Raw genomic sequence first — 27,660 nt, forward strand, 5'->3', positions numbered from 1 at the left:
CAAGTAGCATGCAAAATTTCACGCAAATTTTAAAATTTCCTTTTTAATCCATTGAATACACCTATAAGAAGTTAAACACTGGATTTCAGAGGAAATTTTAAGAATTTATGAATGCAATTGGTGGAAAGTAGAGTTTCCAGCATACACGACTTAGGCGTAAAACTAGATTCCGGTTTAACCTTCAGGGATCACATCAATAGCCTCGCTTCGGATGGTCTCGCGATGTTTGGAGTAGTAAGGCGCTTTGCTGGTGAATTAGAAGATCCATACACAATTAAATGCCTATATATTAGCTTGGTTAGATCGAAGTTTGATTTTGCAAGCATAGTTTGGAGGCCCATGTACCAAGTACATATAAATCGATTAGAAGCTGTCCAGAAACGGTTTGTGAAATTTGCGGTAAGGAATCTTGGTTGGAGAGAGCAAATGCCAGAGTATGAGAGTTTATGTCATCTATTGGACTTGGATCTACTAGAGAATCGGCACCGCATAAACGACTTAAAATTCTTCCTGAAAATAGATCGAGGCATCATAGATTCGTCCTTTCTACGGTCCCGAATAACAACCAATTCCAGCAGTTTGGTCTTAAGAAGACGCAGGCGCTACACCGTTGAGAATCGAACAACAAATTACAGCCGTAACGAGCCAGCGCACCGATACATGAGGGAAGCGAACCGCATAAATAACATAATTGACTTCAATTCAAGTGTACAGACAATTTTAAACATTTACATTATGTATTTAAGACGACAATTATATTTAAGATAGTCTTAAGTTTGCGGGATGACGGGCTCAGCTCACATATCCATCAATAAACTAACTGGAAGTTCGATTTTTTTCAGCATTCGAAGTAATTATCTAACGAAACTTGCCGAAAATTCACAATTCGTGTGAAAAAAATCCAATTTAGCAACTTGCTACATGAATAACTAGGATAAATTATCTTGAGTGGAACTAGTCGAAAGCCGATCTTGGGTGGACCTATTTACCTTTTTCTGAGATTAAAGCAACGGTTATTAAACCTCAGTGAAATGCTGATAATAACTTTTTCTGAATTCGCTCATACATAGCTCATGATATAGCTCAGTTGGCAAGTCTGATATCTCCTGATCCGATGTCCGCGAGAACGAGCACAAGAGTAAACATCGAACACAGTTGTACCGAATAAGTTTTTCAATAACGATCCGCCAACTGCAACGTTGATAAAGTCGCAAATGCCATAAAGATGGCAAAACGACTATAATCGAAAAAATAAATAAAAGAAAATAATATATGTAACTTGCAAAGGGGATAATTCATATTCTGATTCTGAATTCTGAATTCTGATTATGAATTCATGAGCTCTGATTCTGAATTCTGATTCTAAATTCTAATTCTGAATTCTGATTCTGAATTCTGATTCTGAATTCTGATTCTGCATTCTGATTCTGAATTCTGATTCTGAATTCTGATTCTGAATTCTGATTCTGAATTCTGATTCTGAATTCTGATTCTGAATTCTGATTCTGAATTCTGATTCTGAATTCTGATTCTGAATTCTGATTCTGAATTCTGATTCTGAATTCTGATTCTGAATTCTGATTCTGAATTCTGATTCTGAATTCTGATTCTGATTTCTGATTCTGAATTCTGATTCTGAATTCTGATTCTGAATTCTGATTCTGAATTCTGATTCTGAATTCTGATTCTGAATTCTGATTCTGAATTCTGATTCTGAATTCTGATTCTGAATTCTGATTCTGAATTCTGATTCTAAATTCTGATTCTTAATTCTGATTCTGAATTCTGATTCTGAATTCTGATTCTGAATTCTGATTCTGAATTCTGATTCTGAATTCTGATTCTGAATTCTGATTCTGAATTCTGATTCTGAATTCTGATTCTGAATTCTGATTCTGAATTCTGATTCTGAATTCTAATTCTGAATTCTGATTCTGAATTCTGAATTCTGATTCTGAATTCTGATTCTGAATTCTGATTCTGAATTCTGATTCCGAATTCTGATTCTGAATTCTGATTCTGAATTCTGATTCTGAATTCTGATTCTGAATTCTGATTCTGAATTCTGATTCTGAATTCTGATTCTGAATTCTGATTCTGAATTCTGATTCTGAATTCTGATTCTGAATTCTGATTCTGAATTCTGATTCTGAATTCTGATTCTGAATTCTGATTCTGAATTCTGATTCTGAATTCTGATTCTGAATTCTGATTCTAAATTCTGATTCTGAATTCTGATTCTGAATTCTGATTCTGAATTCTGATTCTGAATTCTGATTCTGAATTCTGATTCTGAATTCTGATTCTGAATTCTGATTCTGAATTCTGATTCTGAATTCTGATTCTGAATTCTGATTCTGAATTCTGATTCTGAATTCTGATTCTGAATTCTGATTCTGAATTCTGATTCTGAATTCTGATTCTGAATTCTGATTCTGAATTCTGATTCTGAATTCTGATTCTGAATTCTGATTCTGAATTCTGATTCTGAATTCTGATTCTGAATTCTGATTCTGAATTCTGATTCTGAATTCTGATTCTGAATTCTGATTCTGAATTCTGATTCTGAATTCTGATTCTGAATTCTGATTCTGAATTCTGATTCTGAATTCTGATTCTGAATTCTGATTCTGAATTCTGATTCTGAATTCTGATTCTGAATTCTGATTCTGAATTCTGATTCTGAATTCTGATTCTGAATTCTGATTCTGAATTCTGATTCTGAATTCTGATTCTGAATTCTGAATTCTGATTCTGAATTCTGATTCTGAATTCTGATTCTGATTCTGAATTCTGATTCTGATTCTGAATTCTGATTCTGAATTCTGATTCTGATTCTGAATTCTGATTCTGAATTCTGATTCTGAATTCTGATTCTGAATTCTGATTTTGAATTCTGATTCTGAATTCTGATTCTGAATTCTGATTCTGAATGCTCATTCTGAATTCTGAATTCTGGAGATCTGCAGCCGAATTCCGGGCACAAAATGTCGTGAAAGAAAAGAAATTATTGAAGACATTTTTAAAATTTTCTTATCTTGGAATTCCGGTGAATTTAAAGAAGACATTTTTTTACGTTTAAGAAAGAAAACATGATTTTCAATCTCTTTGGATTTTTTTCGTTGTGAAATTGTCTTAGATTGATATTCCGGTCAATTCAAAGAAGACATTTTTTGACGTTTGAAATAGAAAACGAGGTTTTTTATTTCTTCGGCATTTTTGCTTCGGAAATTATAAAAGACATTTCTTTTCAGTGAGGTTTTTTATAAAAATTAAACGTTAATACCTATTAAAACTTGAAAATAATGGAGCAAATGATTGTACGATATTACTATCCAAAAAAAAGGTGGTATAAACGCCAAGAAAAAATCGAACTACTTGGGCATCGTCGTTCTTTGAAAGATATTAGTAATCCATTTGATATTTCGGATGGAAATTTCGAAAAACTCTTTCGATTGCCAAAATGTTTGGCTGAGAAGTTTATTAACTTATTGGATCAACCATTGAACGTTATCCCATTGTAGGATGAAAGAACCACAACAATTCCGGTACATTTACAAGTTCCAACAACATTGCAATATCTTGGCTCAGGTAATCGATTAAACCTAATTAATTGTACTTCGTCAAATTCTGTGGTAAAATTATTAACATCGTCGCCGTTCAACACATCCGATTGTTTACAAACACGTAACTTTCTAGCTTCATTTTTCAAAATGTCCAATTATGCCTTCAACACTCAACGATATGTTTTTTTCATATTTAATTGCATGCACGATTGTCAGCAAGATTTGAAGTATTTTAGCAATATTGAACATTGCTGTTATAAATAGTTTTCAGTATTTCAATTATAATTTAAATCTAATTACCATGCTCAATATCGAGAAACAAACTAATATGGGAGAAAGACGGTGCCAACATTAAGTCGTTTTGAAAAGTCTCACCAACAACAAACGTCAAAGACGTCTAGCGGTGAATAGGTGAACTATACTTTTTTCTTCTCTCACATTCGTTTTTTTTTTCTTTCTCTTTACTTTTTCGGAATCAGCCAAAAAGAAAAGACATTTTTATGAAGAGAACGACTATTTTAGAATTTCTTTTCTAGAAGTGATTTTTGGTGATTTTCTTCAAGTACCGGAATTCGGCTGCTGATTCGCATTCTTATTCTAAATTCTGATTTTGTATACTGATTCCGGATTCTGACATTGAATTTTGGTTCTGAACTCTTTTACTATCAATTTCAACTTACTTGTACACCTTTCTATGGCTCGGTCCAGAATCTTTAAAAATATTAAAAAACCAAAGGCAGCTGCTGCCTCAAACTTCAAGTTTTTCAAGCAAGTTCTGGTGCCAACAAAGGCTGGCTCTAGCTTACCTCAGATCCATAAATAAACTGTCATGTCGCAGCCAGCTTCTTGTTCCTTATTGATTTAATTGAAAAAGTGACACCAGAAAATTATCACTAAATAATTTTTCCTCCCTAATGACATTTCTTTGTCAGCAGAGGGAAGTAAAGTATTTTGTTCACACTTATTACCACGAGCTATGATGATTGCTTCACCTCTCATTATAACAAGATAATTTGTCTCGTTTTGTTTTATATCCATCGTTTGCTCTTTATAAGCAATTATGGAAGATAAACAAGGGGAAGAAATTTCGCTCCCTCGTATCGTAACTAGTCTGAAGCATTCTTCGTCCCTTTGCTAGGAGACAAGCGACGCACACTGGAGTACGTAGAAGAAAAAGTTGGCCAAAAATATTTTTTAGGTTTGAAGTCAATAAAAGCGTTTATTTTGACTCATCAAACGTTTTTTGGATCATTTAATATATTTTTTATCGTTTTCGTAATTTTTCATAATTTTCGTTCAGAAATTTTTTAACATTTATATGACCAGATAGAAAATCCAGGTTAAAAAAGTTATAAAATTAAGAAAAACTTAGAATTTTTTTATTTGTTTTTAAAAGTGAAATATCAATTGATAATATTCGAAAAAGAACATGAATTTCACTGGGCTTTAATTTAGAATAAACAAAGCCCAAGGTGACTTTTTAGGGAGTAAAAACTATCAATATTTCAAAACTTCAAACTCAAAAATATCTAAATTGCGCGATTTTTTTCAATTGCACATGACTTTTGAAGATATCAATTTTCAAATGATATCAAACATTTTGCCGGGACTTGCTGGGAACATAAACAAAAACATTAATTTGTAAAAAAAAATCAACGTTTAAAACAAAAAAATAAATAAAAGAATTTTCAAAGCACTGTATACTGTCTCTAAAATCAGATGTCAAAAAAAAAATGACCGGTACATGGTGCTAAATATATTCAAGAATCAAATAAACATTAACATAAAAGTTGAAAATGAAATATAAATTTTGAGTTTTGGTCAGGTTTTTGGGTCAAATACTCCTGTGTGCGACGTCTCGACGTTCCGACAACGGCGAAATTTTTTTTTTCTTGATCTTCTGTTATATAAATGTCTATAATAGGTACGGACTCTGAGGCGGTTGATATTTAACTTATTTAACTTTAACTGTTTTAATTTAAAATTTTCTCGCGTAACTCCGGTTTAAGAAAATCAATTATGTATAATTAATATCACTCGTATTCTACTTATCTATAAGGGGTTCGGGGCGGCTACCTGCTAATTGATAAATCGTGGCAAGATGCGAGTTTGGATGTTTCGCGAGTTTGCTCGTGCTGATCCTCGTCGGCGCAGATATCTTGAAGTTAGAGGTGTTTTTGGTACAACAGAAACTTGAAAAAAAAGGAGGTAAAAAAATGAAGCACACACAAAGAGAAGCAGCGAAACGATCGCGTACAACCCGAAATCCAACGAGTTTGAAGATAACGAAAAAAAGCTCCAACAACTTGTACCGATAAAGCGCGAAACCAACGATCAAAGATTGGAAGATATGTAAAACTTTACCACCATACGGTACTGCTTCTGGGGGGAAATCGCGGTTTTTGAACGGAGACAGACAGACAGATTAGGAAGCTTCTCCCGGCTTGCTAGAAATTAACGACTGCCATGTTTTTTTCTTCGCTCCCGACCATTATGCGGCTTTCTTGTTGTTGTTGTTGTTTTGTGTGTTCTGTTTTCGGGAACGATCGCGCGCGGTAGGCAAGGCCGGAACTTGATCCGGCTGTTTGGAGAAGAGCGTGCGAAAACAGTCAATGAAGCGCCCGGTTTCAAATGACGCTTCCCATGTCTTCATCACAGAGCGGTCGGCCGGCGCTCCGTTCCACCCCATTCCTGTGCCGGGGCCAACCACCCAGCTGAGAATGAATCAACGTCTTCGCATGATGACAAAATTTTACAAGACAAGTAATGTATGTAGGAATATTGACAGAATCTCTATCTTACTTATGAGTATTTCACTATTGAAGAATTAATTTCAATTTGTAATAGAGGAAACTCAAGAAATACTGGAGAACACTTAGGAGAAGATACTTCTGTGAAGAAAGTTCCTTAAATTTGTTTTCATTAACTGGCAAAAAACCGACCTGTTCTCAATCAGTCTTATGAATTTCCATCGAAAATTAACGAGTAAATTAGGAAAACATTGTCAAGAGGACCCTCTTGAGAACACTGTTACCAAATTGGAACAACACACCTTGGTGTAAATTTGAAAATAAAACAAAACAATAATGGTTTGTCTAAGGTATTTGCATCACAATTGAGCAAAATTACACGTTGGCGAAAATATGTGGTGTTGTCAGAGCTTAGCTAGCTTAGCTTAGTTGACTACTCATATCCACCTTAAATCATTGAACTTGAAGTGCTTGGATATGATCATCTCTTTTAAACTTCATATAACATATTTTATTAGACTTTGTTAAACTTACGCACTTCAAGTTTCATAATCGCTGGCGTGGCTAAGCAAAACAAGTTCTACCTCGCCACTGGTTGCTACTCCGTGATTGATCGAAGCCATCAGCTTTGTGCAAGGGCCAAAAGAATGGTGCTTGGGACTAGCAGTTTATTCACAATGCACAAAACTCATGCTCTCCCTTTGAAAATGATCAATAACGGCGCAGGCCACGTCCTAGTAGTCAATGAGGAATAAAGAAAATATGTAGTGTTGTCAGAGATACAAAAAAGCGTATATGCGTAGATTAAGAAAAATTATTGGTAACTTTTTACTCTGTTGGTATTATTTATTCAAATCCTCTACCAAAGATAGCGATCAATTATCGCACTTCTATCTGAGATAATTTGACATTTCTAAAATATTTGTGACAGCATCTCAAGATGTTGTTCTAAGTAATTATCCTGCGTTATCCTGCGCAACTTCTGATGCCGAAATTGTACAGCGTGGTTCTTGATAACTAAAGTTGAACGTTGCACCGCAAATTCATACAACAATCAGTCAATCACATCCTGCTCAAAATAATAAGAACCTAGGTCAGGTAAATAGAAATACGCTGCAGCATTTTTGCAGCATTTTTTCACTTATCGACAGAAGAAGAAAGTTTTAATAATGACTAACAACTAATGAAACAAAACTTGATACCTGCTCACTGGTCGGTGATTTAATCGGACCAATTTGACATTTAAGGGTCTTTTTTCTGTTTTCTAGCCCTGGATAAGAAACAATGATTTGTGTTTCAAAGTACGAAACTTAGGACATTTAATTTTTGTCAGCAACTATTGAATAATGGATAGATGGCTAAAAAATATAATAGTTGTATACAAAGATTCGTTCACATTTCTATATAAATCGGATTTTTTTGTTTCAAGTTTATGCAATTGTACTTGCGTAACATTTGGAACAAAAACTTTAAAACTTGGTACATGTAAGTTTTACTTCTCAGGAACAATATTTGAAATTTTTGCAAAAGGCTTTGGTCATTGACTTCTTTAATCGAGTCAGGGGAGTGGGCACAAGAGAGATGCCTGTGTATTCTCGCGTGTCATGATGGTTAGCCGTCCCGACGGATTGTAAGGCGTCCCGACGGATTGTAAGGCGTCCCGATGGATTGTGAGGCTGAACAATAACTGTTGTGTGGGGCTACAGTCTGAACTTTGGGAGCATTTCTCAAACCCTGGGTTCGTAAAAGCTTTGTATTGGTTCAAAACTCATCCATGGTTTTTTGCAGAATTTTAAAGTTACGTTTACATGAGTAAATTTGAGCTTTTACTGAACCCTGAACAATTTGAACAATATTGTAAGTTCGACGGTGCACGAAATGTGCGAAATGTTCGATACCGTCGCGACGACATCATTGCCACGGGCGTCTCTCTTGTCCTCACCCCCCTGTGTGGGGCAGATTTAAAAACTTATCAATTTTATGTTTTCCATACAATGCTCACAGTTAAATTTTGAGGAACAGTAAACGGCACTGTATGTCAGTACCACGAATTTTGCATTGTTGATAAAAGAAAGTCTCCAGTTCGACCATTTCATGGTAGCCTTATTTATCCTTATTTTTATTTTTAAAATTTCCTGAATTTTGAAAAAAAATGGCAACCCTGATAGTAAACATAGTGACCCGCAGTTCGAGCCGGCGCAGCGTTGACTTGCAAAGACATAAACAATTTTAGCTCTGTGATAAGAAATCGTTTTTTCAGAAGAAAGAAAATTGTTTACTTAAATGATTAATCAATATCAAATCCATTTGATAATAACTAAGAATCTGAGCTAAATTGTAACTTCACAATTTATTTTTCATTTCTTGCACACTTGTGCAGCCAAAAATGATAAAATATCCACACGATGATGTAGATTAAGAACTGGATGAACGAGGTAAGAGGCAAACTACGACTGCAATGAATGAATTTGATATCGAAACTACCTACTTAAGATGAACGGATCCAAATCAGTTAAAAATGCAAGCCGTTGATGACAACCAATTTGGTGAGTTCAAGGTAAGTCCACACTAGGAGACAATTTGTCTTGAGACGGTCTCAGCGTCTCCCATTTTATTCGGAAGACACTGGGACTGTCTCAGGTTTCCAACAACAACAGACAACTAAGTTCGTCTCATAACAAAAATCGCAGTTCAGGTAGGCTAGTGTGGGCTAGGCTTGACCTTTTAACGGTTTTAGACCTTTACATTATATTATTTTGATACAGCTATTCACCTAAATGAAACGATAAGGGAACTCAAAGGTTTTTTCTCCTTCTCTTGCATTGTAAAATGTAATAGATGTTGAATAGACGAATGAAGTACGTAAGTTTTTCACTTTCCAGGATGCTTTCACCACCTTACACATTCTGGTTATATTCCTATAAGAAGAAAATAAAAAAAAAATTATTGAATACAACTGGCCCAAGTATACCACCCGTAGAAATAGCTCTCAAAATCTTATAGATTTTTTGCAACTTCCTTCAATTGCAAAATATGCATCAAGAGAATATTTTTCAGTAGTCCTTAGAACTTTCTTGAAGACAATCTTTCTAGTCGACAAAGGCCGAGCTTCGAATCACTTCAGGAAAGGCAAGGTTAGATAGTAAGCCCGGAGACTTCAACGAACGAGTAAGCTGGAAATCCCAAATTGGAATCAAAATATAACAACTGTGCCAACCCGCGCAAACCTACACTTCAAGGGGTTTCGATCAACACCCATCGATTTTATAGTCGAATATTTTTTTTACGATTATTACTTAATTTTTTTTATAATATAATCTTGAATGCATAACTAACATTATGATGCAGGAAAAAGAGAACTTTCGTTCAAATCATGGGTGGCCAAACCATGTGGCCCGCGTCTGTCTTTTTGTGGCCCGCGAAGCATTTTTCAGAACTGGATGTTTTCCTTCTACATCATTTAAAAAAAACCGACTATATCAAGCAAAAGAGAGACATTTTCATATTCTTTAATTTTTACAACATTTTACATATTGTTTGTACTTTGCAATCACGTATTATGCAATAAATATTTGCTATTTAGTTGCATCATACAAATGGTATTGAAAGTGGCCTCCACTATTCTGGGAGCGTTGAGAGTATTAAAGCGGAAACTAGTCTATTTTTGAAGAATTTGGAAGGTGTCAGGGAGATATGCTCGTAAATTAGGAAAAGAACTCGAATAACCCAATACCGTAAAACGGGTTAACTTTGATCACCGGGGTATCTGTGACCAAAAATTATTTTTTGCACATTATCATCAATAACTTAGTCTTTAGTTTGAATTTTTGAAAACTGTTTTCTACGTTTAAAAGCCTATGATTTGAGTATGAAATAGACAAAATTTGGTCTGTATTTGATTTTTTTTCTGTTAGTAAAAATGTAATTTGATAATCTCAAAATATCTACTTTTTCCAAGGGTGGCAAACAAACAGCTCTCCTGATGAAACCAAAAATCATTTAGGAGCAAACGGCTTGTTGAATGTGGAAGAACTTCTTTTTTTATAGTCACATTTTATAGTCTTTTTGTGAAAAAATTGTGATATTTAAAAAATAAGAACATTTTCCAAGAGTAAGCCCGTATTGGACAAATGGATAGAAGAAACCCTATCTAATGATTAACTTTGAAGAAATAATGAAAATGAAAATAGTGGGAGGGAGTAGAGGAATGTGTTAAGGTAAAATTTCATTTGTATTTTTTTTTAGCTCAAACTATTTAGCAACTGTTTTAATTTTTGCCCCTAAATGTATGCAACATAATAGTATTTTGTTTTTTAATTTTAAATGTTTTTGAAAGAAAACATTGAAAAGCAAGATGAAATTGTTAAACTAGCATTTATGACTATTATGAAGGTGTTTTGTATCCTTTGTGATCGAGAAAACTCGTTAAAACCGTCAAGATAGAGACTGATCAATGTAACCCCAAAGCATCAAATTCAAAACAGAGACGAAATCGATTTTTTTTCTGAAATTTAAAGTGGTCTAATAAATTTCTGCAACCATGTTTTATATTCATTGGAGTTGAGTACTGATTTTAAACATATGAAACATGCCACATTCCTCTTTACAGAAAAAATAATCGAAAAATATTGAAGTGATCAATATTACCCTGGATTACGGTACATTAAAATCATAATGAGAAAGAAAAAAAAAATATTTATGTTTATTTTGAGCTGAAAATTCTGCTTATTTGAAGTCACTCACAAGATTTTTGCAAAACATAAATTTGGTATCTTTTGATTTTATTGTCCAAAATTTTATTTGTCAGCTTCGATTGAAACAAATTAAACAGGAAAACAGAAGCTCAAAATAAACGAAATCTAGTTTGCAAAACTATCATATTATATTGTAATCACAGCGATCAGAGTTATATTGATACAAATCACAGCGATCAGAGTTATATTGATACAAAACTTCTACTATTTGTCATTCGAATTCTATTTTCGCAACTTTGTTTACCAACAAAAATTATTTAGCATGTTAAAATTGATAAAAAAAATATAAAAACTCACACACTTTATTTGTACTTAATTTCAACAAAAAAAGGTCAAGGTATTTTTGATATACGTGCAATGGTATATAAACTAATAGACAGAGTTGGGCATTAAACGCTGATCGCTAAATATTGTGCTTTGTTTTTGTTAGAAAATTCGTTTTCTCTCCAAATTTAGCCAGACTCTGCCATTAAAATATTCAGCTAGATAAAAATCATCTAAATTTCAATTTGAACTAATTTGGTACTTACATATTACGGAGAAAGGGGACTTTTTAAAAAATATATTTTTAATCGTGATTTGCTTTTTCTTGATTTCTATATCAAAAAGGTAAAATGACTATGATAATTATATAATTATAAAATATTTTTATTCATTTTATGAACGGCTTTCCCACTTATCGAATTTAAATTTGATCATATGGAAAATTTTAAAAGAACGATCATTAAAATTTTAAACATTCAGATTAGGTATGTCCAAATTTTGAAAGTTTATTAAAGAACAACACGAGAACATAACAAGGAAGAACTCTTTTCATACTATTTTTGATTATTATCATTAGAAACCGTAAGAAAATTTCATCTGAAATGCGAAAAGCTTAGGAAGAGTATTTTGTTTTGAAAATCCCGTCCTGCAGAGTGATCTTTATGGGATGAATAAGCCCAAAAAATTTAAAATTGTTAAAAACGTTATGTGTGTGAAGTGTTTTCAAGGAAATTAAATATAATTCAAACCCATGTATTGAATCAGAATTGGAAGGCATAATATTGTCAGTTAGTTGTCAGCTTGATCAAATAAAGAAGAACTGAAAAAAATCTAAACTGAATCTCGAAAATCTTTTTTTTAAACATGTAAAAAATATGTTTGGTTAAATTTATACTTTAAGTAACCCACTGCAATTCGTTTTCACTTAATACTAAAGAAAAATTTGTTGTGTGGCCCGCAAGCAAGTCTCAGTACTAAAATTTGGCCCGCCTGTTGAAAATTCTGGCCACCCCTGGTTTAAATCCTACAATCAATTTGAAAGGAGTTCACACATTGCTAATATACGCACGACAAACCCAAGACACTGATGAGTGACGGAGATCGATATCTACATGATCTGCACCTAGGCTATCCGACAATGATGACTGGCTTTTTACACTCTACACACTCTTTTTTTCTGCTCAATCGAATGTTTGTTTTACTCGGCCGGCAGGCAGGAGTTGCTCGAGTGAATGACTCAGACAGAAACTAAACGCGACTCGTGCTCGTCACGAGACCGGAATCTCTCCGAATTCCACTTTAGTAGTGCATCGATGACGACACATCATTACATCATATTAGTGGTTCATATTAGTAGTTCGTCATCACTAGGTGAAAAAATGGTCAAATTTCTATTCAGGTTGAAATTCTTTCTTTTATATAGTGCAAAGATACATGAACGAATGTCCGAGAAAAAGGAAATAAAAGGTCGATGCAAAATATTTTATTGAAAAGGGTGACGTCGAAGCATTGAGCAAAAGCAATTCACTTGTGTAGAAGAGTGGATAGGAGGTTGTTTGTTTATTTGATAAAACACTCATCTCGGTAGAGGAGTTGCTTGCGAGATGAATTGGAGGAAGGTTAATTTTCCTTTTTTTTTTGTAGCTAGAAAATATTGAGGAATGTTTGAAATTATTAAATAAAAATTTATGCCGCATCATTGTTCGTCGTATGATAGTAAGAGATACAATAGGTGTGTTCAATGAAACTCAATCGAAATCAATTGAAATGGATTGACAGTTGATCAGCTGTTTTTCCAACTGACTTCAATCGATTGCTATTAGGTTGCTGATTGAACAGCAACCCACTAATACTAACGCGCTGTGTTTATTGTCATTTTCTTATTCAGCTGTACACTATGAGGTTTCGGGATTAATTTTCTTATAAAAAAAGTAAAATCGTAATGGTCTTTAGATACTTTTATTTTTAATAAATTTTTCGATTCCCGATGCGTCTCCGCTAGAATTAAAAAAAAAAAACAAAAAAATAAACTGAGTTTATGTTTCGTCCCGAGCAAAAGGAAAAAAAAAAGACGTTTAAAGTATTTTTTAATAAAGCTCGCGTTTTAATTAATATTTTATTACTTAAAAAATTTGTATTTCTTTTCCGGTTAGCTTTCAAAAAAACCTTATACACTGAGGTTTTTTTTTACGCGGTATTTGGTCCCGCGTAAAAAAAAACCGCGTTAATTCGAAAATCCGCGTAAAAAAAAACCGCGTTAATTCGAAAATCCGCGTAAAAAAAAACCGCGTTAATTCGAAAATCCGCGTAAAAAAAACCTCGTAAATTCGAAAATCCACGTAAAAAATCAATTTTAATTAAAAAATTCAAACAAAACAGCACGTTACTAAAAAAACGCGTAAGAACCATGATTATTTAAAAATTTGCGTACAATGATAGTTTATTTTTAAGATAAAAAACAAAATCAATTAGATTAATAGAATAGTAGAATATAGTGAGGCTTATTTGACAGTGTGGAATTCAGATCGTCTCATGTCTCATGTCTCATGTCTCATGTCTCAGGTCTCATGTTCCATGTCTCAGGTCTTAGGTTTCATGTCTCAGGTCTCATGTTCCATGTCTCAGGTCTCAGGTCTCAGGTCTCATGTCTCATGTCTCATGTCTCATGTCTCATGTCTCATGTCTCATGTCTCATGTCTCAGGTCTCAGGTCTCATGTCTCAGGTCACATGTCTCATGTCTCAGGTTTCAGGTCTCAGGTCTCATGTCTCAGGTCTCATGTCTCATGTCTCATGTCTCATGGCTCATGTCTCATGTCTCAGGTCTCATGTCTCATGTCTCAGGTCACGTGTCTCATGTCTCAGGTTTCAGGTCTCAGGTCTCATGTCTCATGTCTCATGTCTCATGTCTCATGTCTCATGTCTCATGTCTCATGTCTCATGTCTCAGGTCTCAGGTCTTATGTCTCATGGCTCATGGCTCATGTCTCATGTCTCAGGTCTCATGTCTCATGTCTCAGGTTTCAGGTCTCAGGTCTCATGTATCACGTTCTTAGTCTCCGAGCTAAGATTTTCCCAACTAGGGGCCGTTCAGATACCACGTGGTACAGAAAAATGTGATTTTTTACTCCCTCCTCCCCCTCCGTGGACAAGCGTGGACATTTGGCAAACCCCTACCCCCCTCCCCGGATGTCCACGTGGACAAATTGGAAAAAGTTTTTATTTTAAATACCTATATAATTTGACAGTTAGTGAATACCACACTTTTTGCCTTTTTGTTATAGAAATGGCTGATTTTGTAAAACCGTATATAAATTTCCTGATAAAAAAAAAAAATTTAAATTTTAAATTTATTAATTAACATATTTATCACTTGCTTTCAAGTAGCTACTTATTTTTTAAACTAAAACTGGAAAGATTTTAAGAATTTTAAGATTTTGATTAAAACGTCTTAATATTTATTCACCTTTAGAAAATATTTTGAAAGTAAGTATGTCCACGTGGACATAACCCAAACCCCTACCCCCCTCTCCGTGGACAAGCGTGGACATTTCCATACCCCCCTCCCCCCCCCCTAAGTTGTCCACGTGGTATGTGAACGGCCCCCTACAAAAAGATTCTAAGTGTTTTCCTTTGAAAAAGTCTTAGAATATTTTCTCTGAAAAACCGCGTTAATTCGAAAATCCGCGTAAAAAAAACCGCGTTAATTCGAAAATCCGCGTAAAAAAAGCCGCGTTAAAAAAAACCGTGTAAAAAAAAACCGCGTAAAAAAAAACCTCAGTGTATACTAACGTCGTTTTTTTCACTCCCCGGGTGGGAGCACCGTATGTTTGATGACGATTAACATTTAGTCCGCTTGAATCGACATTTGCTTCTGGGCAGCAACTACACTGAAAGATGCTATTGAATACTGCATCTCTGACACAACACCGCCGACACCACATCGACTGGCATCACTTTCACTGGCACAGCACAACGGACTCAGAATACCTGGCAGAGCACGACTGGCACAGCAACACCGACCCAGCATGATTGGCACAGCACCACCGACACAGCATGGCTGACTCAGCAGCACCGACCAGCACCATCGACACCGACTTAGCACGACTAAAGCTTAGTTCTTTTAGAAATGGGACACTTTCTTTTGCTTATAGCTCATTTACTATTTATCGGACATTCAAAATTTTGACAGCATTTTGTTGCCTGTGAAAAGTACTTTCAAACCTATTTTTTCCAAAATTTAAAGTCCATGTGTTTTTGAGATATTAATGATGCAAAGAAAAAGAAAAAAATAATTTTGCACAGTTTCCTTCAAAATCCATCATTTTCAAATTGACAGCTGACAATACGATTGATTATTCAAAGAACTACTGTGTGTGAGTTATGAAAAAGTATGCAAAAACTGTCAAAAATGCCCCCAAAGTTCAAATCAAGCATTGGAGTTAAGCACATGATCGGCAACTAAGGTTAAGGGTCATCAGGAAAGTCAAGTCTCATACTAAAATTTTTAATTTTGGATAAGCAAAAAACTATGGGTAGATCGCTGAAATGTCCAAAAACAATTTCTCCGATAAGCTGAAAGCGTTTCCTAGTAATGAGTCATTCAATTCTAACCTCAAACAACTTTTTTTTTGCTAGTTCCGGAGCTCGTAAGCTGTATAGCCGGTACTGAGGCTATGGTACAGATGATTTCTGATGAACGACAAAACTTATGAAATACCCTATTTCAAACAAATTCCAGCGTTTGAATCCTCTATCATTTCTACTCGTAGCAAGGCTCCCTGTACATTAAAGTATGTATTTGCTGGTTGTTTTGTATAAAATATAATGATTTGCCAAGATTCTGCTCCTGTGGAAAAAAACATCAATTTTCAAAACGAAAACTTTGGTTTTCGCTGTTTTTCAAAGCCTAAAAAGAGCAATCTTGTATTACCCTGTATGTACGCGATCTATACTAACCCATTATACTTTAGTTTCAATCTCATAATGGTTTTACTTCGTTATTGTCAGAGTTTGCCAACAGAAATTCCATTAAAAAAGCTTTAAAGTAGCTCAAAAATAATCAAGTTTTGTTAACTTCGAAACAGCTATATCCATTAAATTGCTCTCAGCTTCATTTGGAAGAGAAATATTGGACCGTAAAATAGCAGAAATTGAAGGAGGAGGATGCAGCTACCTAAAATACAGATTTGACGAAGTATAAATTTGAAAAACTGATCAAACCATGACTGAAAAAAGTGTGTGGCGGCCAATGGGAGGTTTCAAGAATAAAGTATAATTTTTTATTACAATAAACAAAAAATATTTTTTCAAATTTTTTCATAAATTAATTTAAGATTACCTTCATTTCATTCATAGAAAGTATTTAGATCAAACGAATGGTTTTTGAGATACATGCATTCGTAACTGTCCCATTTCTAAAAGAACTAAGCTTTAGCACAGCACCACCGACTCAGTACACGACAGAGAACACCGCACCGAATGACATCACTTTCAAACTTGAAAAATAAAAAACAAACCGAATAAGCTGTTTTTTGACAGTAAACAACTGCATTTGTGTTAGTGCGATAGAAACCGATAGAAACGAATCCTGCTCTCGGGCTTGATCGATTTCGATTGTTTTCGATCGATTACGATTGGCTTCATTGAACGATTGCCAGATTTTTTCTGTTCGTAAGTATCCGGGCCGAACAATATTTAACATCCATGTAGAAGACTGCAAAACGTTTCAAAAGATTTTTTTCAAATTCCTGTAATAACGTTAAACCACGTTAAACTGTAAAAAAAAGAGCAAAAGAAAACTTATGTAACTTTTTCTCGGAATTCAAAATTACTCGCTCTCATCGAAAATGTTGATCATTCAATCAATATTATAACAAAAATATTTATTCCAATACATCAATCTTTCGAATGTAAAATGAACTTCAAAAACAATATTTCCAAAGCGATGAAAAACTCCCAACTTTTTTCAGAAAAAGTTTTCTAAAATGTTGATTTTGGGTACAATTGATCCCTAATATATGGGTACAAATGATCCCGGTATATTCTTTTTCTCAATGGATCGTGGTCATTGCTGATTACGAGATTACTAATATTTATCCAATAGCTAATATTCATCCATCAATAATCTGAAGAAAAGGGCTTAAATAATTGATTTTCTCTAGTTTATAAAAAATTGCGCCCGTAAGTATGCAATGTCATAAGGGTTGAGAATAAGCTATAGATTTTTTTTCTGACAATTATAGATTGTGAAATGAGAACAAACATGACCAAAATAGTCAATTAACATTCTATCTTGGGGAATGTTTGATTTTTTCCATGGATTAGGGCTTCCTGAATAAAGGATCAAGTCTCCCCTAACTTCAAAAATATCGCAATTTTTTTACTCCCTCGAAAATGCTTCTAGTTCACCTACGGGTTCAAGTATCGTTCTAATTTTAGGAGCATAGAAACTTGAAGTTACACCACTGACCTTACTGACTGGACACTCGATTTCGTTTTCTGGATAATTTTTCCAACAGTACGCAATGTCGATTCCAGAGTGCGCATCGATCGATTTGAAGAAATGCTATCCCAGTTAGGAAATGCCATCCAACTTTCAAAATAAAACACGCAATTTCTACGATAAAATCGGGCTAAACAGGACCATTTTTCCTACAGGGCATTTTTGTAAAATTTTTCAGGTTCGCCACCTGCCGTCGGTATTGCGAACCTGCAAAATCTAACAACAATAAATTAGACAGAAAATGGTTGAATTTTTGTTCTAAGTGTCATGTCAGTATGGTCAGTGGTTACACGCTGTCAGAAAATGTAAAAGAGTGCGAGTTGCTAAATTTTTCCAAAAAGATATGGTGAAAATAAGAAAAAGGGATCAAGTATCCCCACTCTCCCCTTATCTGTTCGCTGAGAAATTTTCGCAAGCGGGTCATTTCTGCAGAACAACTGACATGGTCTGTGAGTAATGTCTCACCTCTAGACTCTTCTCTAAATGGTACATGTACTCGTCGTCCGTCGATGATGCAGCTATCTTAAAAGCAACCGCCAAACTCCAAAACTCTACTTCTAGGGGCCCGGATGAAATACTAGCTATTTTTGTTAACGGTTTATGCCTCATATGCTAACACCTATCAGGCATATCTTTCAAGCATCGCTGTACGGCGCAATCTTCCCGGCTTTGTGGAAAGAAGCATATATGTTTCCTGTTTACAAAAAGGGAGATAAGAAAGATATTAATAATTACCGTGGTATCTCAGCTCTGTGTGCTGTCGCAAAACTGTTTGAGCTGGTTGTGTTGGATTCCATTTTTACATTCTGCAAGCACCAATTTTCAAACGATCAGCACGGTTTCATGCCTAAACGATCAACTACCACAAATTTACTGACGTTCACATATTTTGTACAAGAAAGCTATGCCAGGAAGATAAAAACCGATGCTATTTATACAGATTAGGAGAAAGGTTTCCTAAATGGGCCTATCGGGTTAAATGCGCCTACGGCCGTTTGACGAAATGGCTGACAAGACAACGTATCTAATAAATGCATTTTGAGGGTGATACGCTTTGAACATAAGGCAAAAAAAGAATTTCATGAATAAACCAACTCAAAAAATTTAAAAATTCATTCAAGATTTTGATATCTTTTGATGTAATATTTTGACTTTTAAAAATTATACGTAAAGAAGCTCAAAACAAAAAGTTGGGTGGTTTTTGTTTCTTATTCAAGTGAACCTTAGAAGTAAAACAAATTTAAGCTTTAATGATGGTTTCATAATGATGGGAAAGTGGAATAAGAGAGTGTTTTTGTTTGCCCCCATCATGTTTGTAAAATGCCGCTACTTTATAATAACAGGCAGTGTTCAAAACTGTTGACATGCTAGCATGAATGTGAAATAATTTTTCAATCACAGTACACATTTTACTCCGAACCTAATTTCCTCTGACCATCCACAAAGCAATCTCTGACTGATTGTCGATCAAAAGTCACTTCATTTTAAACTCCGTGACCGTGATCTTGTAAAAATCTCAGTCATGAAAATGCTGAAATCAGTGAAGTTAGTTAGCTAGCTGTTGCGAGAAGCATTGGCTGGAAAAAATTGTTTTGCTGTTTATATTTATATTTGGAACAAAAGTTGCTCCAGGCAAAAAAAGATTTCGAACTGAGAAATGCACGGAGTTGTTTATATTATGTTTTTCTGATGGGATTATTCAGAAATCTGAGAGCATGTAGAAAGATAAGGACATTCAAAAACGTCTAATAGCTTTTTATGAAAGTTGAAACGAAATTTAAAGAATTTTCAAGTGTTTGTGTTCTATTTTTAATTCTTCATATTGGTGATCTATTTAAAAATTTTACTTTAAAAACTTAACAATTAAAATCCATTCACATTTTTCATAATGTCATGACTTTGTGAAATGACTGACTATGGAGCGAATGAAGGAACAAGACATAAATATTCACAATCATCATGAAGTTGGTCTAGGCCAACCTGATATTTTTTCACTGTCTGTCTAAATAGATGAGCAAAAAAGCAATTTTTTCTCATTCAGTTTTTTTTGTGATAAATGAATTTGACTTTTTTGAGCACTGATAACAGGTTAAATAGAATAAATATATGATTTTAAGAGCAAATCGAAGATCTCAAAACAGATTCGATAAAATTTATCTTAGGAATGAAATTTCCTCCATATTATGGCACCCTAAACTTTATTTATTCCATAAAGTTATAAAAGATATAGATTTTTATAAAACTTCAGCTTTGTCGTATGAAAGTTATCAGTTTCTAGCATTTCCAATGAAATTATACGGAAATATTGCCAAAATTAACTGAAATTTTACCTAAAACATAAATAGGCGCGTTTAGCCCGCACGTTTTGAGGTTCGGCAATTTTGACAACAGTTATAATAAAAACAACTTCTCAAAAATGGATGGAGATTTAAACAAAAAAATTACTCCAATGTATAGAAAACAGATGTCTGCTCATTTGTATATAGTTTTTGTATGTATGTATGTTGGTAATCCATCATGGGTGCACGGATTCACCGCAGTTTCTGCCAAAGTATGTGCTCACACGCATTCTTTAGATTATTAAGTTCGACAAATCTCCAATGCACCGCGTCACCATCCCCATGGCTTTGTATGAACTGTTATGGAGTGAATGTATTGCGTGTGATGATGTAGGTATATTTTAGAAGAACGAATCAATCAGGTAGGCTAGTTTACTTACAGGTATTCCGGCATCCGTGTATATACCTGACCAGCTGGCAACTGATTGAACATTCCTATTATATAGTCAGTTATAGAATGAAAGACATCTTACCTGTTGGCCATTAATGGGATTCGAACCCAAAAGTTTTTCTTGCCGATACCGAGAATCGAACCCAGTACGCCTGGCATACCAATACCAGACTCGCGCCAGCCTATCCGCTAGACCACATCGGCGCTTTGCTCATGTGTATATAGTTTTTGTACACATATTCGACGTAATATTAGATTAAATCAGTATTCTGCTTAATAGGCGCATATAGCCCGCTCCTTCTCTAGTCTGCTGCATTTGATAAAGTGAACCACAAGATTGCCCTCGCAAAGCTAGCTTACTTGGGCTTCTGTGAATCTTTACTGGAGTGGTTTCGAAGTTACTTAACCGGACGAAAGTTGTCCGTTCATAATGGAGAATCCTTCTCGAGACAGTTTCTTGGCTCTTCCGGAGTGCCTAAGGAAGCCATTTTAGACCAATAATAGTTGTCATCTATTTAATGATGTTCTCGACATCGATTTCCTGCAACGGCAGATCAACATTTTTGCTGACTGGTGCGACAACAACTGCCTGCCGCTAAATCGCAGTAAATGCTTGATTATATCTTTTTCTTGCAACCGGCAACCTCTTTATGTTGAGTACATTAGACTGGCTCATAACCAAAAAAATCCTTATATTCCACGCGGCACCCCTTAGATTGGTGCCTTTAGGTGAAAAAATGACTTTCTGAAAGTTTCAGGTCATTTTGCCGAAGCACGAGTTGGCGCAAAGGACTTAAAAATTGTATGGAGATTTTCGGCAAAATGTATGAAAAATCGACATACTTTCACTCTTTGTGTTCTAAAATATGTTTCCAGTATGCTAGAAAGCTCAGAATTTCAGAAATTGTTGTTCAAACAATGACAAACAAGTTTGTAGAAGATTCTGACGCGATGCGAGTTGACTGAGATGAGTTATCCGCAATTGAATGTGTGATATTTTTTTCGCATTTCTTTGATATATCGTGAACGGTGTATGGGCTAATATTCGCACACACTTGATCGAATCGTCACACAATGCAGCAGTTCATAGTTTTTCAAACCTTTCTTTCAACTTTTTGCAAAGATATTTGTTATAAAATAAGCTACAACTTTGACGAGGACAAAAACTTTCTATCTGTTATTCTTATTGTGTGACAATGCGATCAAGCTAGTATGTACACTAATAATCCACCTATACACCGTTCACGATATATCGATGAAATGCGAAAAAGATCACACATTCAACTTATCACAGTCAACTCGTATCGCGTCACAATCTTTTATAAACTTGTTTGTCATTGTTTGAACCACAATTTCTGAAATTCTGAGCTTTCTAGCATACTGGGAAAACATTTTAGAATACAAAGAGTGAAAGTATGTCGATTTTTCATACATTTTGCCGAAAATCTTCATACAAATTTCAAGTCTTTTGCGCCACCGTACTTCAGCCAAATGACCTGAAACTTTCAGAAAGTCATTTTTTCAACTAATGGCACCAATTCAGGGGGTGCCGCGTTGAAAAAAAATGTTGTGAAAATCATCCCATACAAATTTGGGCCAGTCTAGAGTACATACATTCTCGGGGATGAAATAATCTCCCAGGTTGACTAAATCAATGATCTGGGTATTATTCTCGATCAAAGGCTTGAGTTTAAGACTCACACGAACTACGTTGTAGACAAAGCCTCTAGAAATCTTGGTTTTTTGTTTCGCGTGGCTAAAAATTCAAAGATGTGTACTGCTTAAAAAGCTTATATTGTAGCATAGTCCGTTCCGTTCTTGAGTGCCCTTTCTGCCAGAATGGAGTTGAACGAATCGAGGCTATCCAGCGGCGCTTCATGTAATATGCCCTTCGACACCTGCACTTACAAGCTCCTTTTCGTTTGCCTAGTTCTGAGAAGCGTTGACGTGCGACCGCGAGGATTGAGAAAACAGAATGTGCAACTCTAGGTTCCCGTTCGGCTGAATAACTATGGGGCTAACAGCGCTCTTATAGGCATTCTAAAAACCTTCAACCGTTTTTCGGAGTACTTTGACTTTGGCGTTCCCAGAAATGTTTTCCGTAGAAACATATTGAACAAGTCTAGAGAACCGTAGAATTCTGTTAATTTTTATAGGTAACCTATAATTAAGCTATCATTAGGATCTAAATTTGGTCCGTTGATTTTTATACAATAAACAACAATAAACAAAATCTTTATTTTAAATGGCTTGGTAACATTTTACATTTTTAAAAAAGAGCACACATTTCCAACAATCTCAAATCAGTCAAACTTAGCTCTTAAAATTTTTGCACCGATGTGATTTTCGTTGCCTTAGCCTTCAGAAATTGATCTTCCATTTCATGATTTTGAAATTATTTCTCAAAAATGGTTCAAGAAAATTTTTATTATTGTGCCCTTCAAGGAATAAAAAACAAACGCGTCGTCACCACATATGTGCACGAAGTTTCGCACCCGTACAGCAATACGGATTTGACGGTTTCGGTACAGGTAATGTGAATTCCTGGGCTCCGTACCAAACCCGGGTCACTGGGTATCAAAGGAGTTAGGGCAAAAAGGTTTTGAATAGAAGTCAGTAAAAGCAGGTTCAAGTGGGTACCAAATCGCCGGTAAAGATCATCAACGGCAGAGGATCAATCAAGAAAAAAGATGGCAAGTATGCCGAAGTGATTTTCAAAAACTATTAGCCGGTTAAATCGTAAAGAAACTCAACTATACCCATTTTTTTTTTTTTATTTCGATGGATTTTAACCTCAACTATACCCAAGCTGGAAATGACACTAGTGAATCTCAAGTGTTTTCGAAGTGTCCCTCCTAGGAACTTCTTCTCCCCAGGCCTCCCAAACGATTTTCAACCGTCAAGTACCCCTGGACATCAATCGTTCGAAATCATCGGAGGACAACCGCAACTGTTTAAACAGATTTTCGAAACCACCATTCCGATCGTTCAAGCCCAAGCTCAGGAACAAAATCAATGACGCCAGCAACAGCAACCGCTATAGAGAGTTTGCAACAATTCTAGTCCAAATGAAGTTCCCAGTTCTAAACTAACGATCAACATAGCTGTATAAATCGGATGACATCAATCCGCTTGGCAGTCCGCTTGGCTAGCCTTCGTTTCACCATTCAACATACCATGGTGGAATACCAAAGAAAACAAGACAATCACTGATTGATCTCGAAGAAACATAGTTTACGAAAATTGGCAAAAGCTTCATGTTTTACATTAAGGTCATGAATTCAAAACAAAAAGTATAAATATACAAGTATCCAGGAATCTAAATTAAGAATCAGATTTGCAGATCACAAAATCATTGAAAAAATATGACATAAATAGGAATGATTGAGGAATAATTAACAGCATGAATAAATATCTCAATCGAAATAAAATTATTTGATTTAATTTTTCATTTAATTCATTTCCATTTAATTTTAATATTCAGATAATAATCCTCTGAATATCAAAAAAGACAATTAGAAACCAGCCTGAGTATTTATTTCATATTCAAATTCGAAGTTCTTAAACTTATTCTTATGCAGAATTCAAACATAACATTACTCTAAAATGACGATCCAGAATTCTGAAAAATATGAATCTGATTCATCATTCGAATTTCATATGTTAATTGAAATGCACAAGTCGGATTTAACATAAACAAATAATATGATGAATTCTGATTGGAGCCCATAACATCAGAGCTCAAATTAAAGATTCATGATTGAGGGTTCCGAAACAATCTTCACTTGTAGGCTTATATTAAAAATTCTGATTGTATTATTCAGAAATCGTTTGGAAGTTTGGAATTCAAATCACGAATTCAAGTTCAGAATTCAGATTCAGAATTTAATATTTGAAATTCAGATTCAGAATCATTTCTTTAATGAATTTTACAACCAAGATTAAAAAATACTAAGCTGACCATTTCGTTGAAGAATTTGAAACTCAAAAGATCGCAGACTTTAAATTCTTATTGTTAACTCAAATTCATAATTTAAAATTTTTAATCTAATAAGTTTGTATACACAACTAGCTGATCTCGTACGAACTTCGTTTCGCTATTAACTTTAAAGCTGATGATTTTGTTTTTGGTTGGTAATTGGGACGCATATTCACGAAAAAAATGCTTAAAATACTAAACAGAATTTGCAAGCGACCGTTTTGCTTGTCTACCAAACGGAAATTTAAGAAATTGATTGACCGTCGAAAAGAACACCCGTGTGCGAATTTTTATCTTTTCAAGATGCATAACAACGAAATGATGTCTAAATAATTTTGAAGATAATTTGAACGACCCCTTTTCTGTCGTCTGGTTCAAAATTTGAATTCATAAATCAATTGTCCGTTTTGTAAAACACCCGTGAATGAGTTTTTGTCTGGATTTCATGCATAATTAAACAATTATTGAAAAACTTTAAACAGTAAATGTGGACGACCCCTTTTTCTGTCGTCTCATAGAAAGATTGTTATCAGGAATCGATTCCTCGTCCTGCAAAACTCTCGTATTTGAATTTTTGCCTCGATATGATGCCTAAAAACGTAGTTATTGCAAAAAAAAATCGAAAATATTATGGACGATACCTTTTACTGATTCCTTGTCGAAATTTGACACGGGAAATCAATTACATGTGCTGTAAAACTCCCATGTGCAAATTTTCATTATAATCCGATGTATAATTAAGACAATGGAGCTTATTCTGATAGTCACGTGACTTGATGTGCAAAATTTCATATCGTTGTGCCGACTCCAGAAAACACTCTAGGCTAGAAGTTTTAACTCAAATGTCCTGTGATCGATTTTTGGAGCTCATTCATACTTACGTTTCTTCCCAAAAACATTTCCTGGGTCAGGATAAAGAAGTGAAATTTTGTGAGTCACATCACTCGACTTGCAGAATAACCCCCAATATAGAAGAAACAGTGAACGGACGACCATTTTTGCCGACCCCTGACTCGAGATTTGAAACTTGAAACAATTGAGCGTGCCTCAAAACTTCTATGTGGAAATTTTCAACCTCTGAATAAAAATTTGACTATTGAAATCAATTACTCGTTCCTTGAAACTCCCACGTACCAAGTTTCCATCTTAATCCAATCTATTTAAGCTTTAATATCGCAAAAATAGTTTTAGTATGAACGACCCCTTTGGCCGACCCTTGACCCTGAATTTGAAACCTGGAATCGATTCATCATCCCTCAAAATTCTTTTGTGCAAATTTTCATCAAAATCATATCTATAATATCGCCAATATCCCAAAAACATTGAACAGTTGATATGGACGACTCCTTTTGCCGACCCCTTCTACAAAATTTGATAACTGGAATCGATTGTCCGTTCTTTAAAATAAACGTCGTCAAATTTTAATCTCAATCCAATGCATAATAACGCTAATATCGTAAAACCATTAAAAAGTTGATATGGACGACCCCTTTTGCCGACCCCTGACCCTGAATTTAATAGCTGGAATCAATTGCTCGTCCCTCAAAACACTCATGTGCAATTTTTTACATCAATCCAATGTATAATAACGTCAATAAAGTAAAAACACTGAACAGCTCATATGGACGACCCCTTTTGCCGACCCTTGACACAAAATTCAATACCTGGAATCAATTCCCCATGTCTCTAAACCTCTATGTGCAATTTTTTATCATAATCCGACAAAAAATAACGTCAATATCGCGAAAACAAAATTTGTCTTGTATGGACGACCCCCTTTAGAAAGGGTCATCGAAAATTCTGAAAACATTTTTCATCATTTCTGTCCCTAATGAGTATCCATGCCAAATTTCAGCTCGCTAGCTCTTAAGATGGCTGAGCCTATAGAGGACAAACAAACAAACAAACAAACAAACCCACAGAAATTGCTTTTATATATATAGATTAAAAGCATTTTTTTTGCTGCGTAGATACTCAATTTCTTCTGTCCGGTATCATCGATAAAACATAATATGAAGAATGCACGGTACAATTCTGTTCGAATGATGCGTAAAGAAAATTTCACTTACAAAAGAAAATTGAAGCCATCCGTCGAGTTTCCACTCGCTTATGCGTTTTTTTCAATCGCCTCATGATTGCCTTTGTCAGGTACAGGTTATTATTGTGTTGCTGAATGCAGTGATGTTGACGCCGTTTTTGGCAGAACTGATCCGTGCCATGATTGTGATGTACCGGGACCGAGCGCTGCTGGAGTTCCATTTCCGTCGTAAGTTCACTGCTATCTTCCAGGTGGCAAGACGATAAACCCGAAATCTTTTTGAGATATTCAACCATTATGACTTAGTACTATTTTATATTGATCGATGTTGACACTTGAACTGAAGTGTGAATTTAGGAGTAGGTATTCTATGTATCACAGCACTAGGCAATCGAAACTTTCGCACTCTTGAACTTCGCCGATGTTACTATCCCCCACACAAGAATTATATTTTTAAGCAGAGATCTTCCGGTTAATCCGCGCGCTGTGACAAACTGTTTGGAACTAAAGCCCTTCTCACCATCAGCCGCTAATATGTTGCTTCCAGTACAAGCACCTAAACGGGGTGTAATCCACACTTGTATGTCTGGCATCTGCAGTTCTACACCAATCATTCATTCATACAATGACTCAATACTCGATTCTCCACACCACCAGTAGCTCCAAAGCTTTCGCCAGTCAATTCACTTTATTTACTATAGGCTATGTTTCTTCGCACATTTTTTTTACTGTTGTATGATTTGATTGTTGTGTGTTTCGTTTTCTTCCTTAACAGTTAATGGCTGTTAGAATATCGGTTGCATGTTCTTTTATTGACTCCCAACCCAACACATGTCGGTGCGGAATGGAGTCGTTCATTGGGGGCCAATGCCGTACCGGTAAGGCGCGTTGGGAAAATCCGCCGCATATCTTCCAGTCAACCAGTCAGCCAACAACCAGCGAGCATCAGTCGTGCAAATACTCCTATCATGTGTATGCGCGCGCGATCATCAGAGAGAAAGAGCGCGAGAAGCGAGGATAAGCTCACTCACCCGATATATTTACCAGAAGCCGTATTTTCTCTGCGCCGGTCGTTTC

At 35.2% G+C, this 27,660-nt stretch overlaps 1 protein-coding gene across 2 annotated transcripts in view; it reads right to left on the reverse strand.

Annotated features, from left to right (window-relative positions):
• LOC129739354 (uncharacterized) overlaps positions 1-27,237 on the reverse strand; it is a 49,289-nt gene extending 22,052 nt beyond the window's left edge. For both annotated transcript variants that reach the window (XM_055730762.1, XM_055730761.1), the window contains exon 1: positions 26,615-27,237. In XM_055730762.1, coding sequence (XP_055586737.1) covers positions 26,615-26,879 — 265 coding nt within the window. In that variant the 5' untranslated portion in view covers positions 26,880-27,237. The remainder of the gene's footprint in view (positions 1-26,614) is intronic.
• Positions 27,238-27,660: the final 423 nt, after the last annotated feature.

This window comes from Uranotaenia lowii, chromosome 1 (genome assembly GCF_029784155.1).
Source record: "Uranotaenia lowii strain MFRU-FL chromosome 1, ASM2978415v1, whole genome shotgun sequence".
In the NCBI taxonomy this organism is placed as follows: Eukaryota; Metazoa; Arthropoda; class Insecta; order Diptera; family Culicidae; genus Uranotaenia; species Uranotaenia lowii.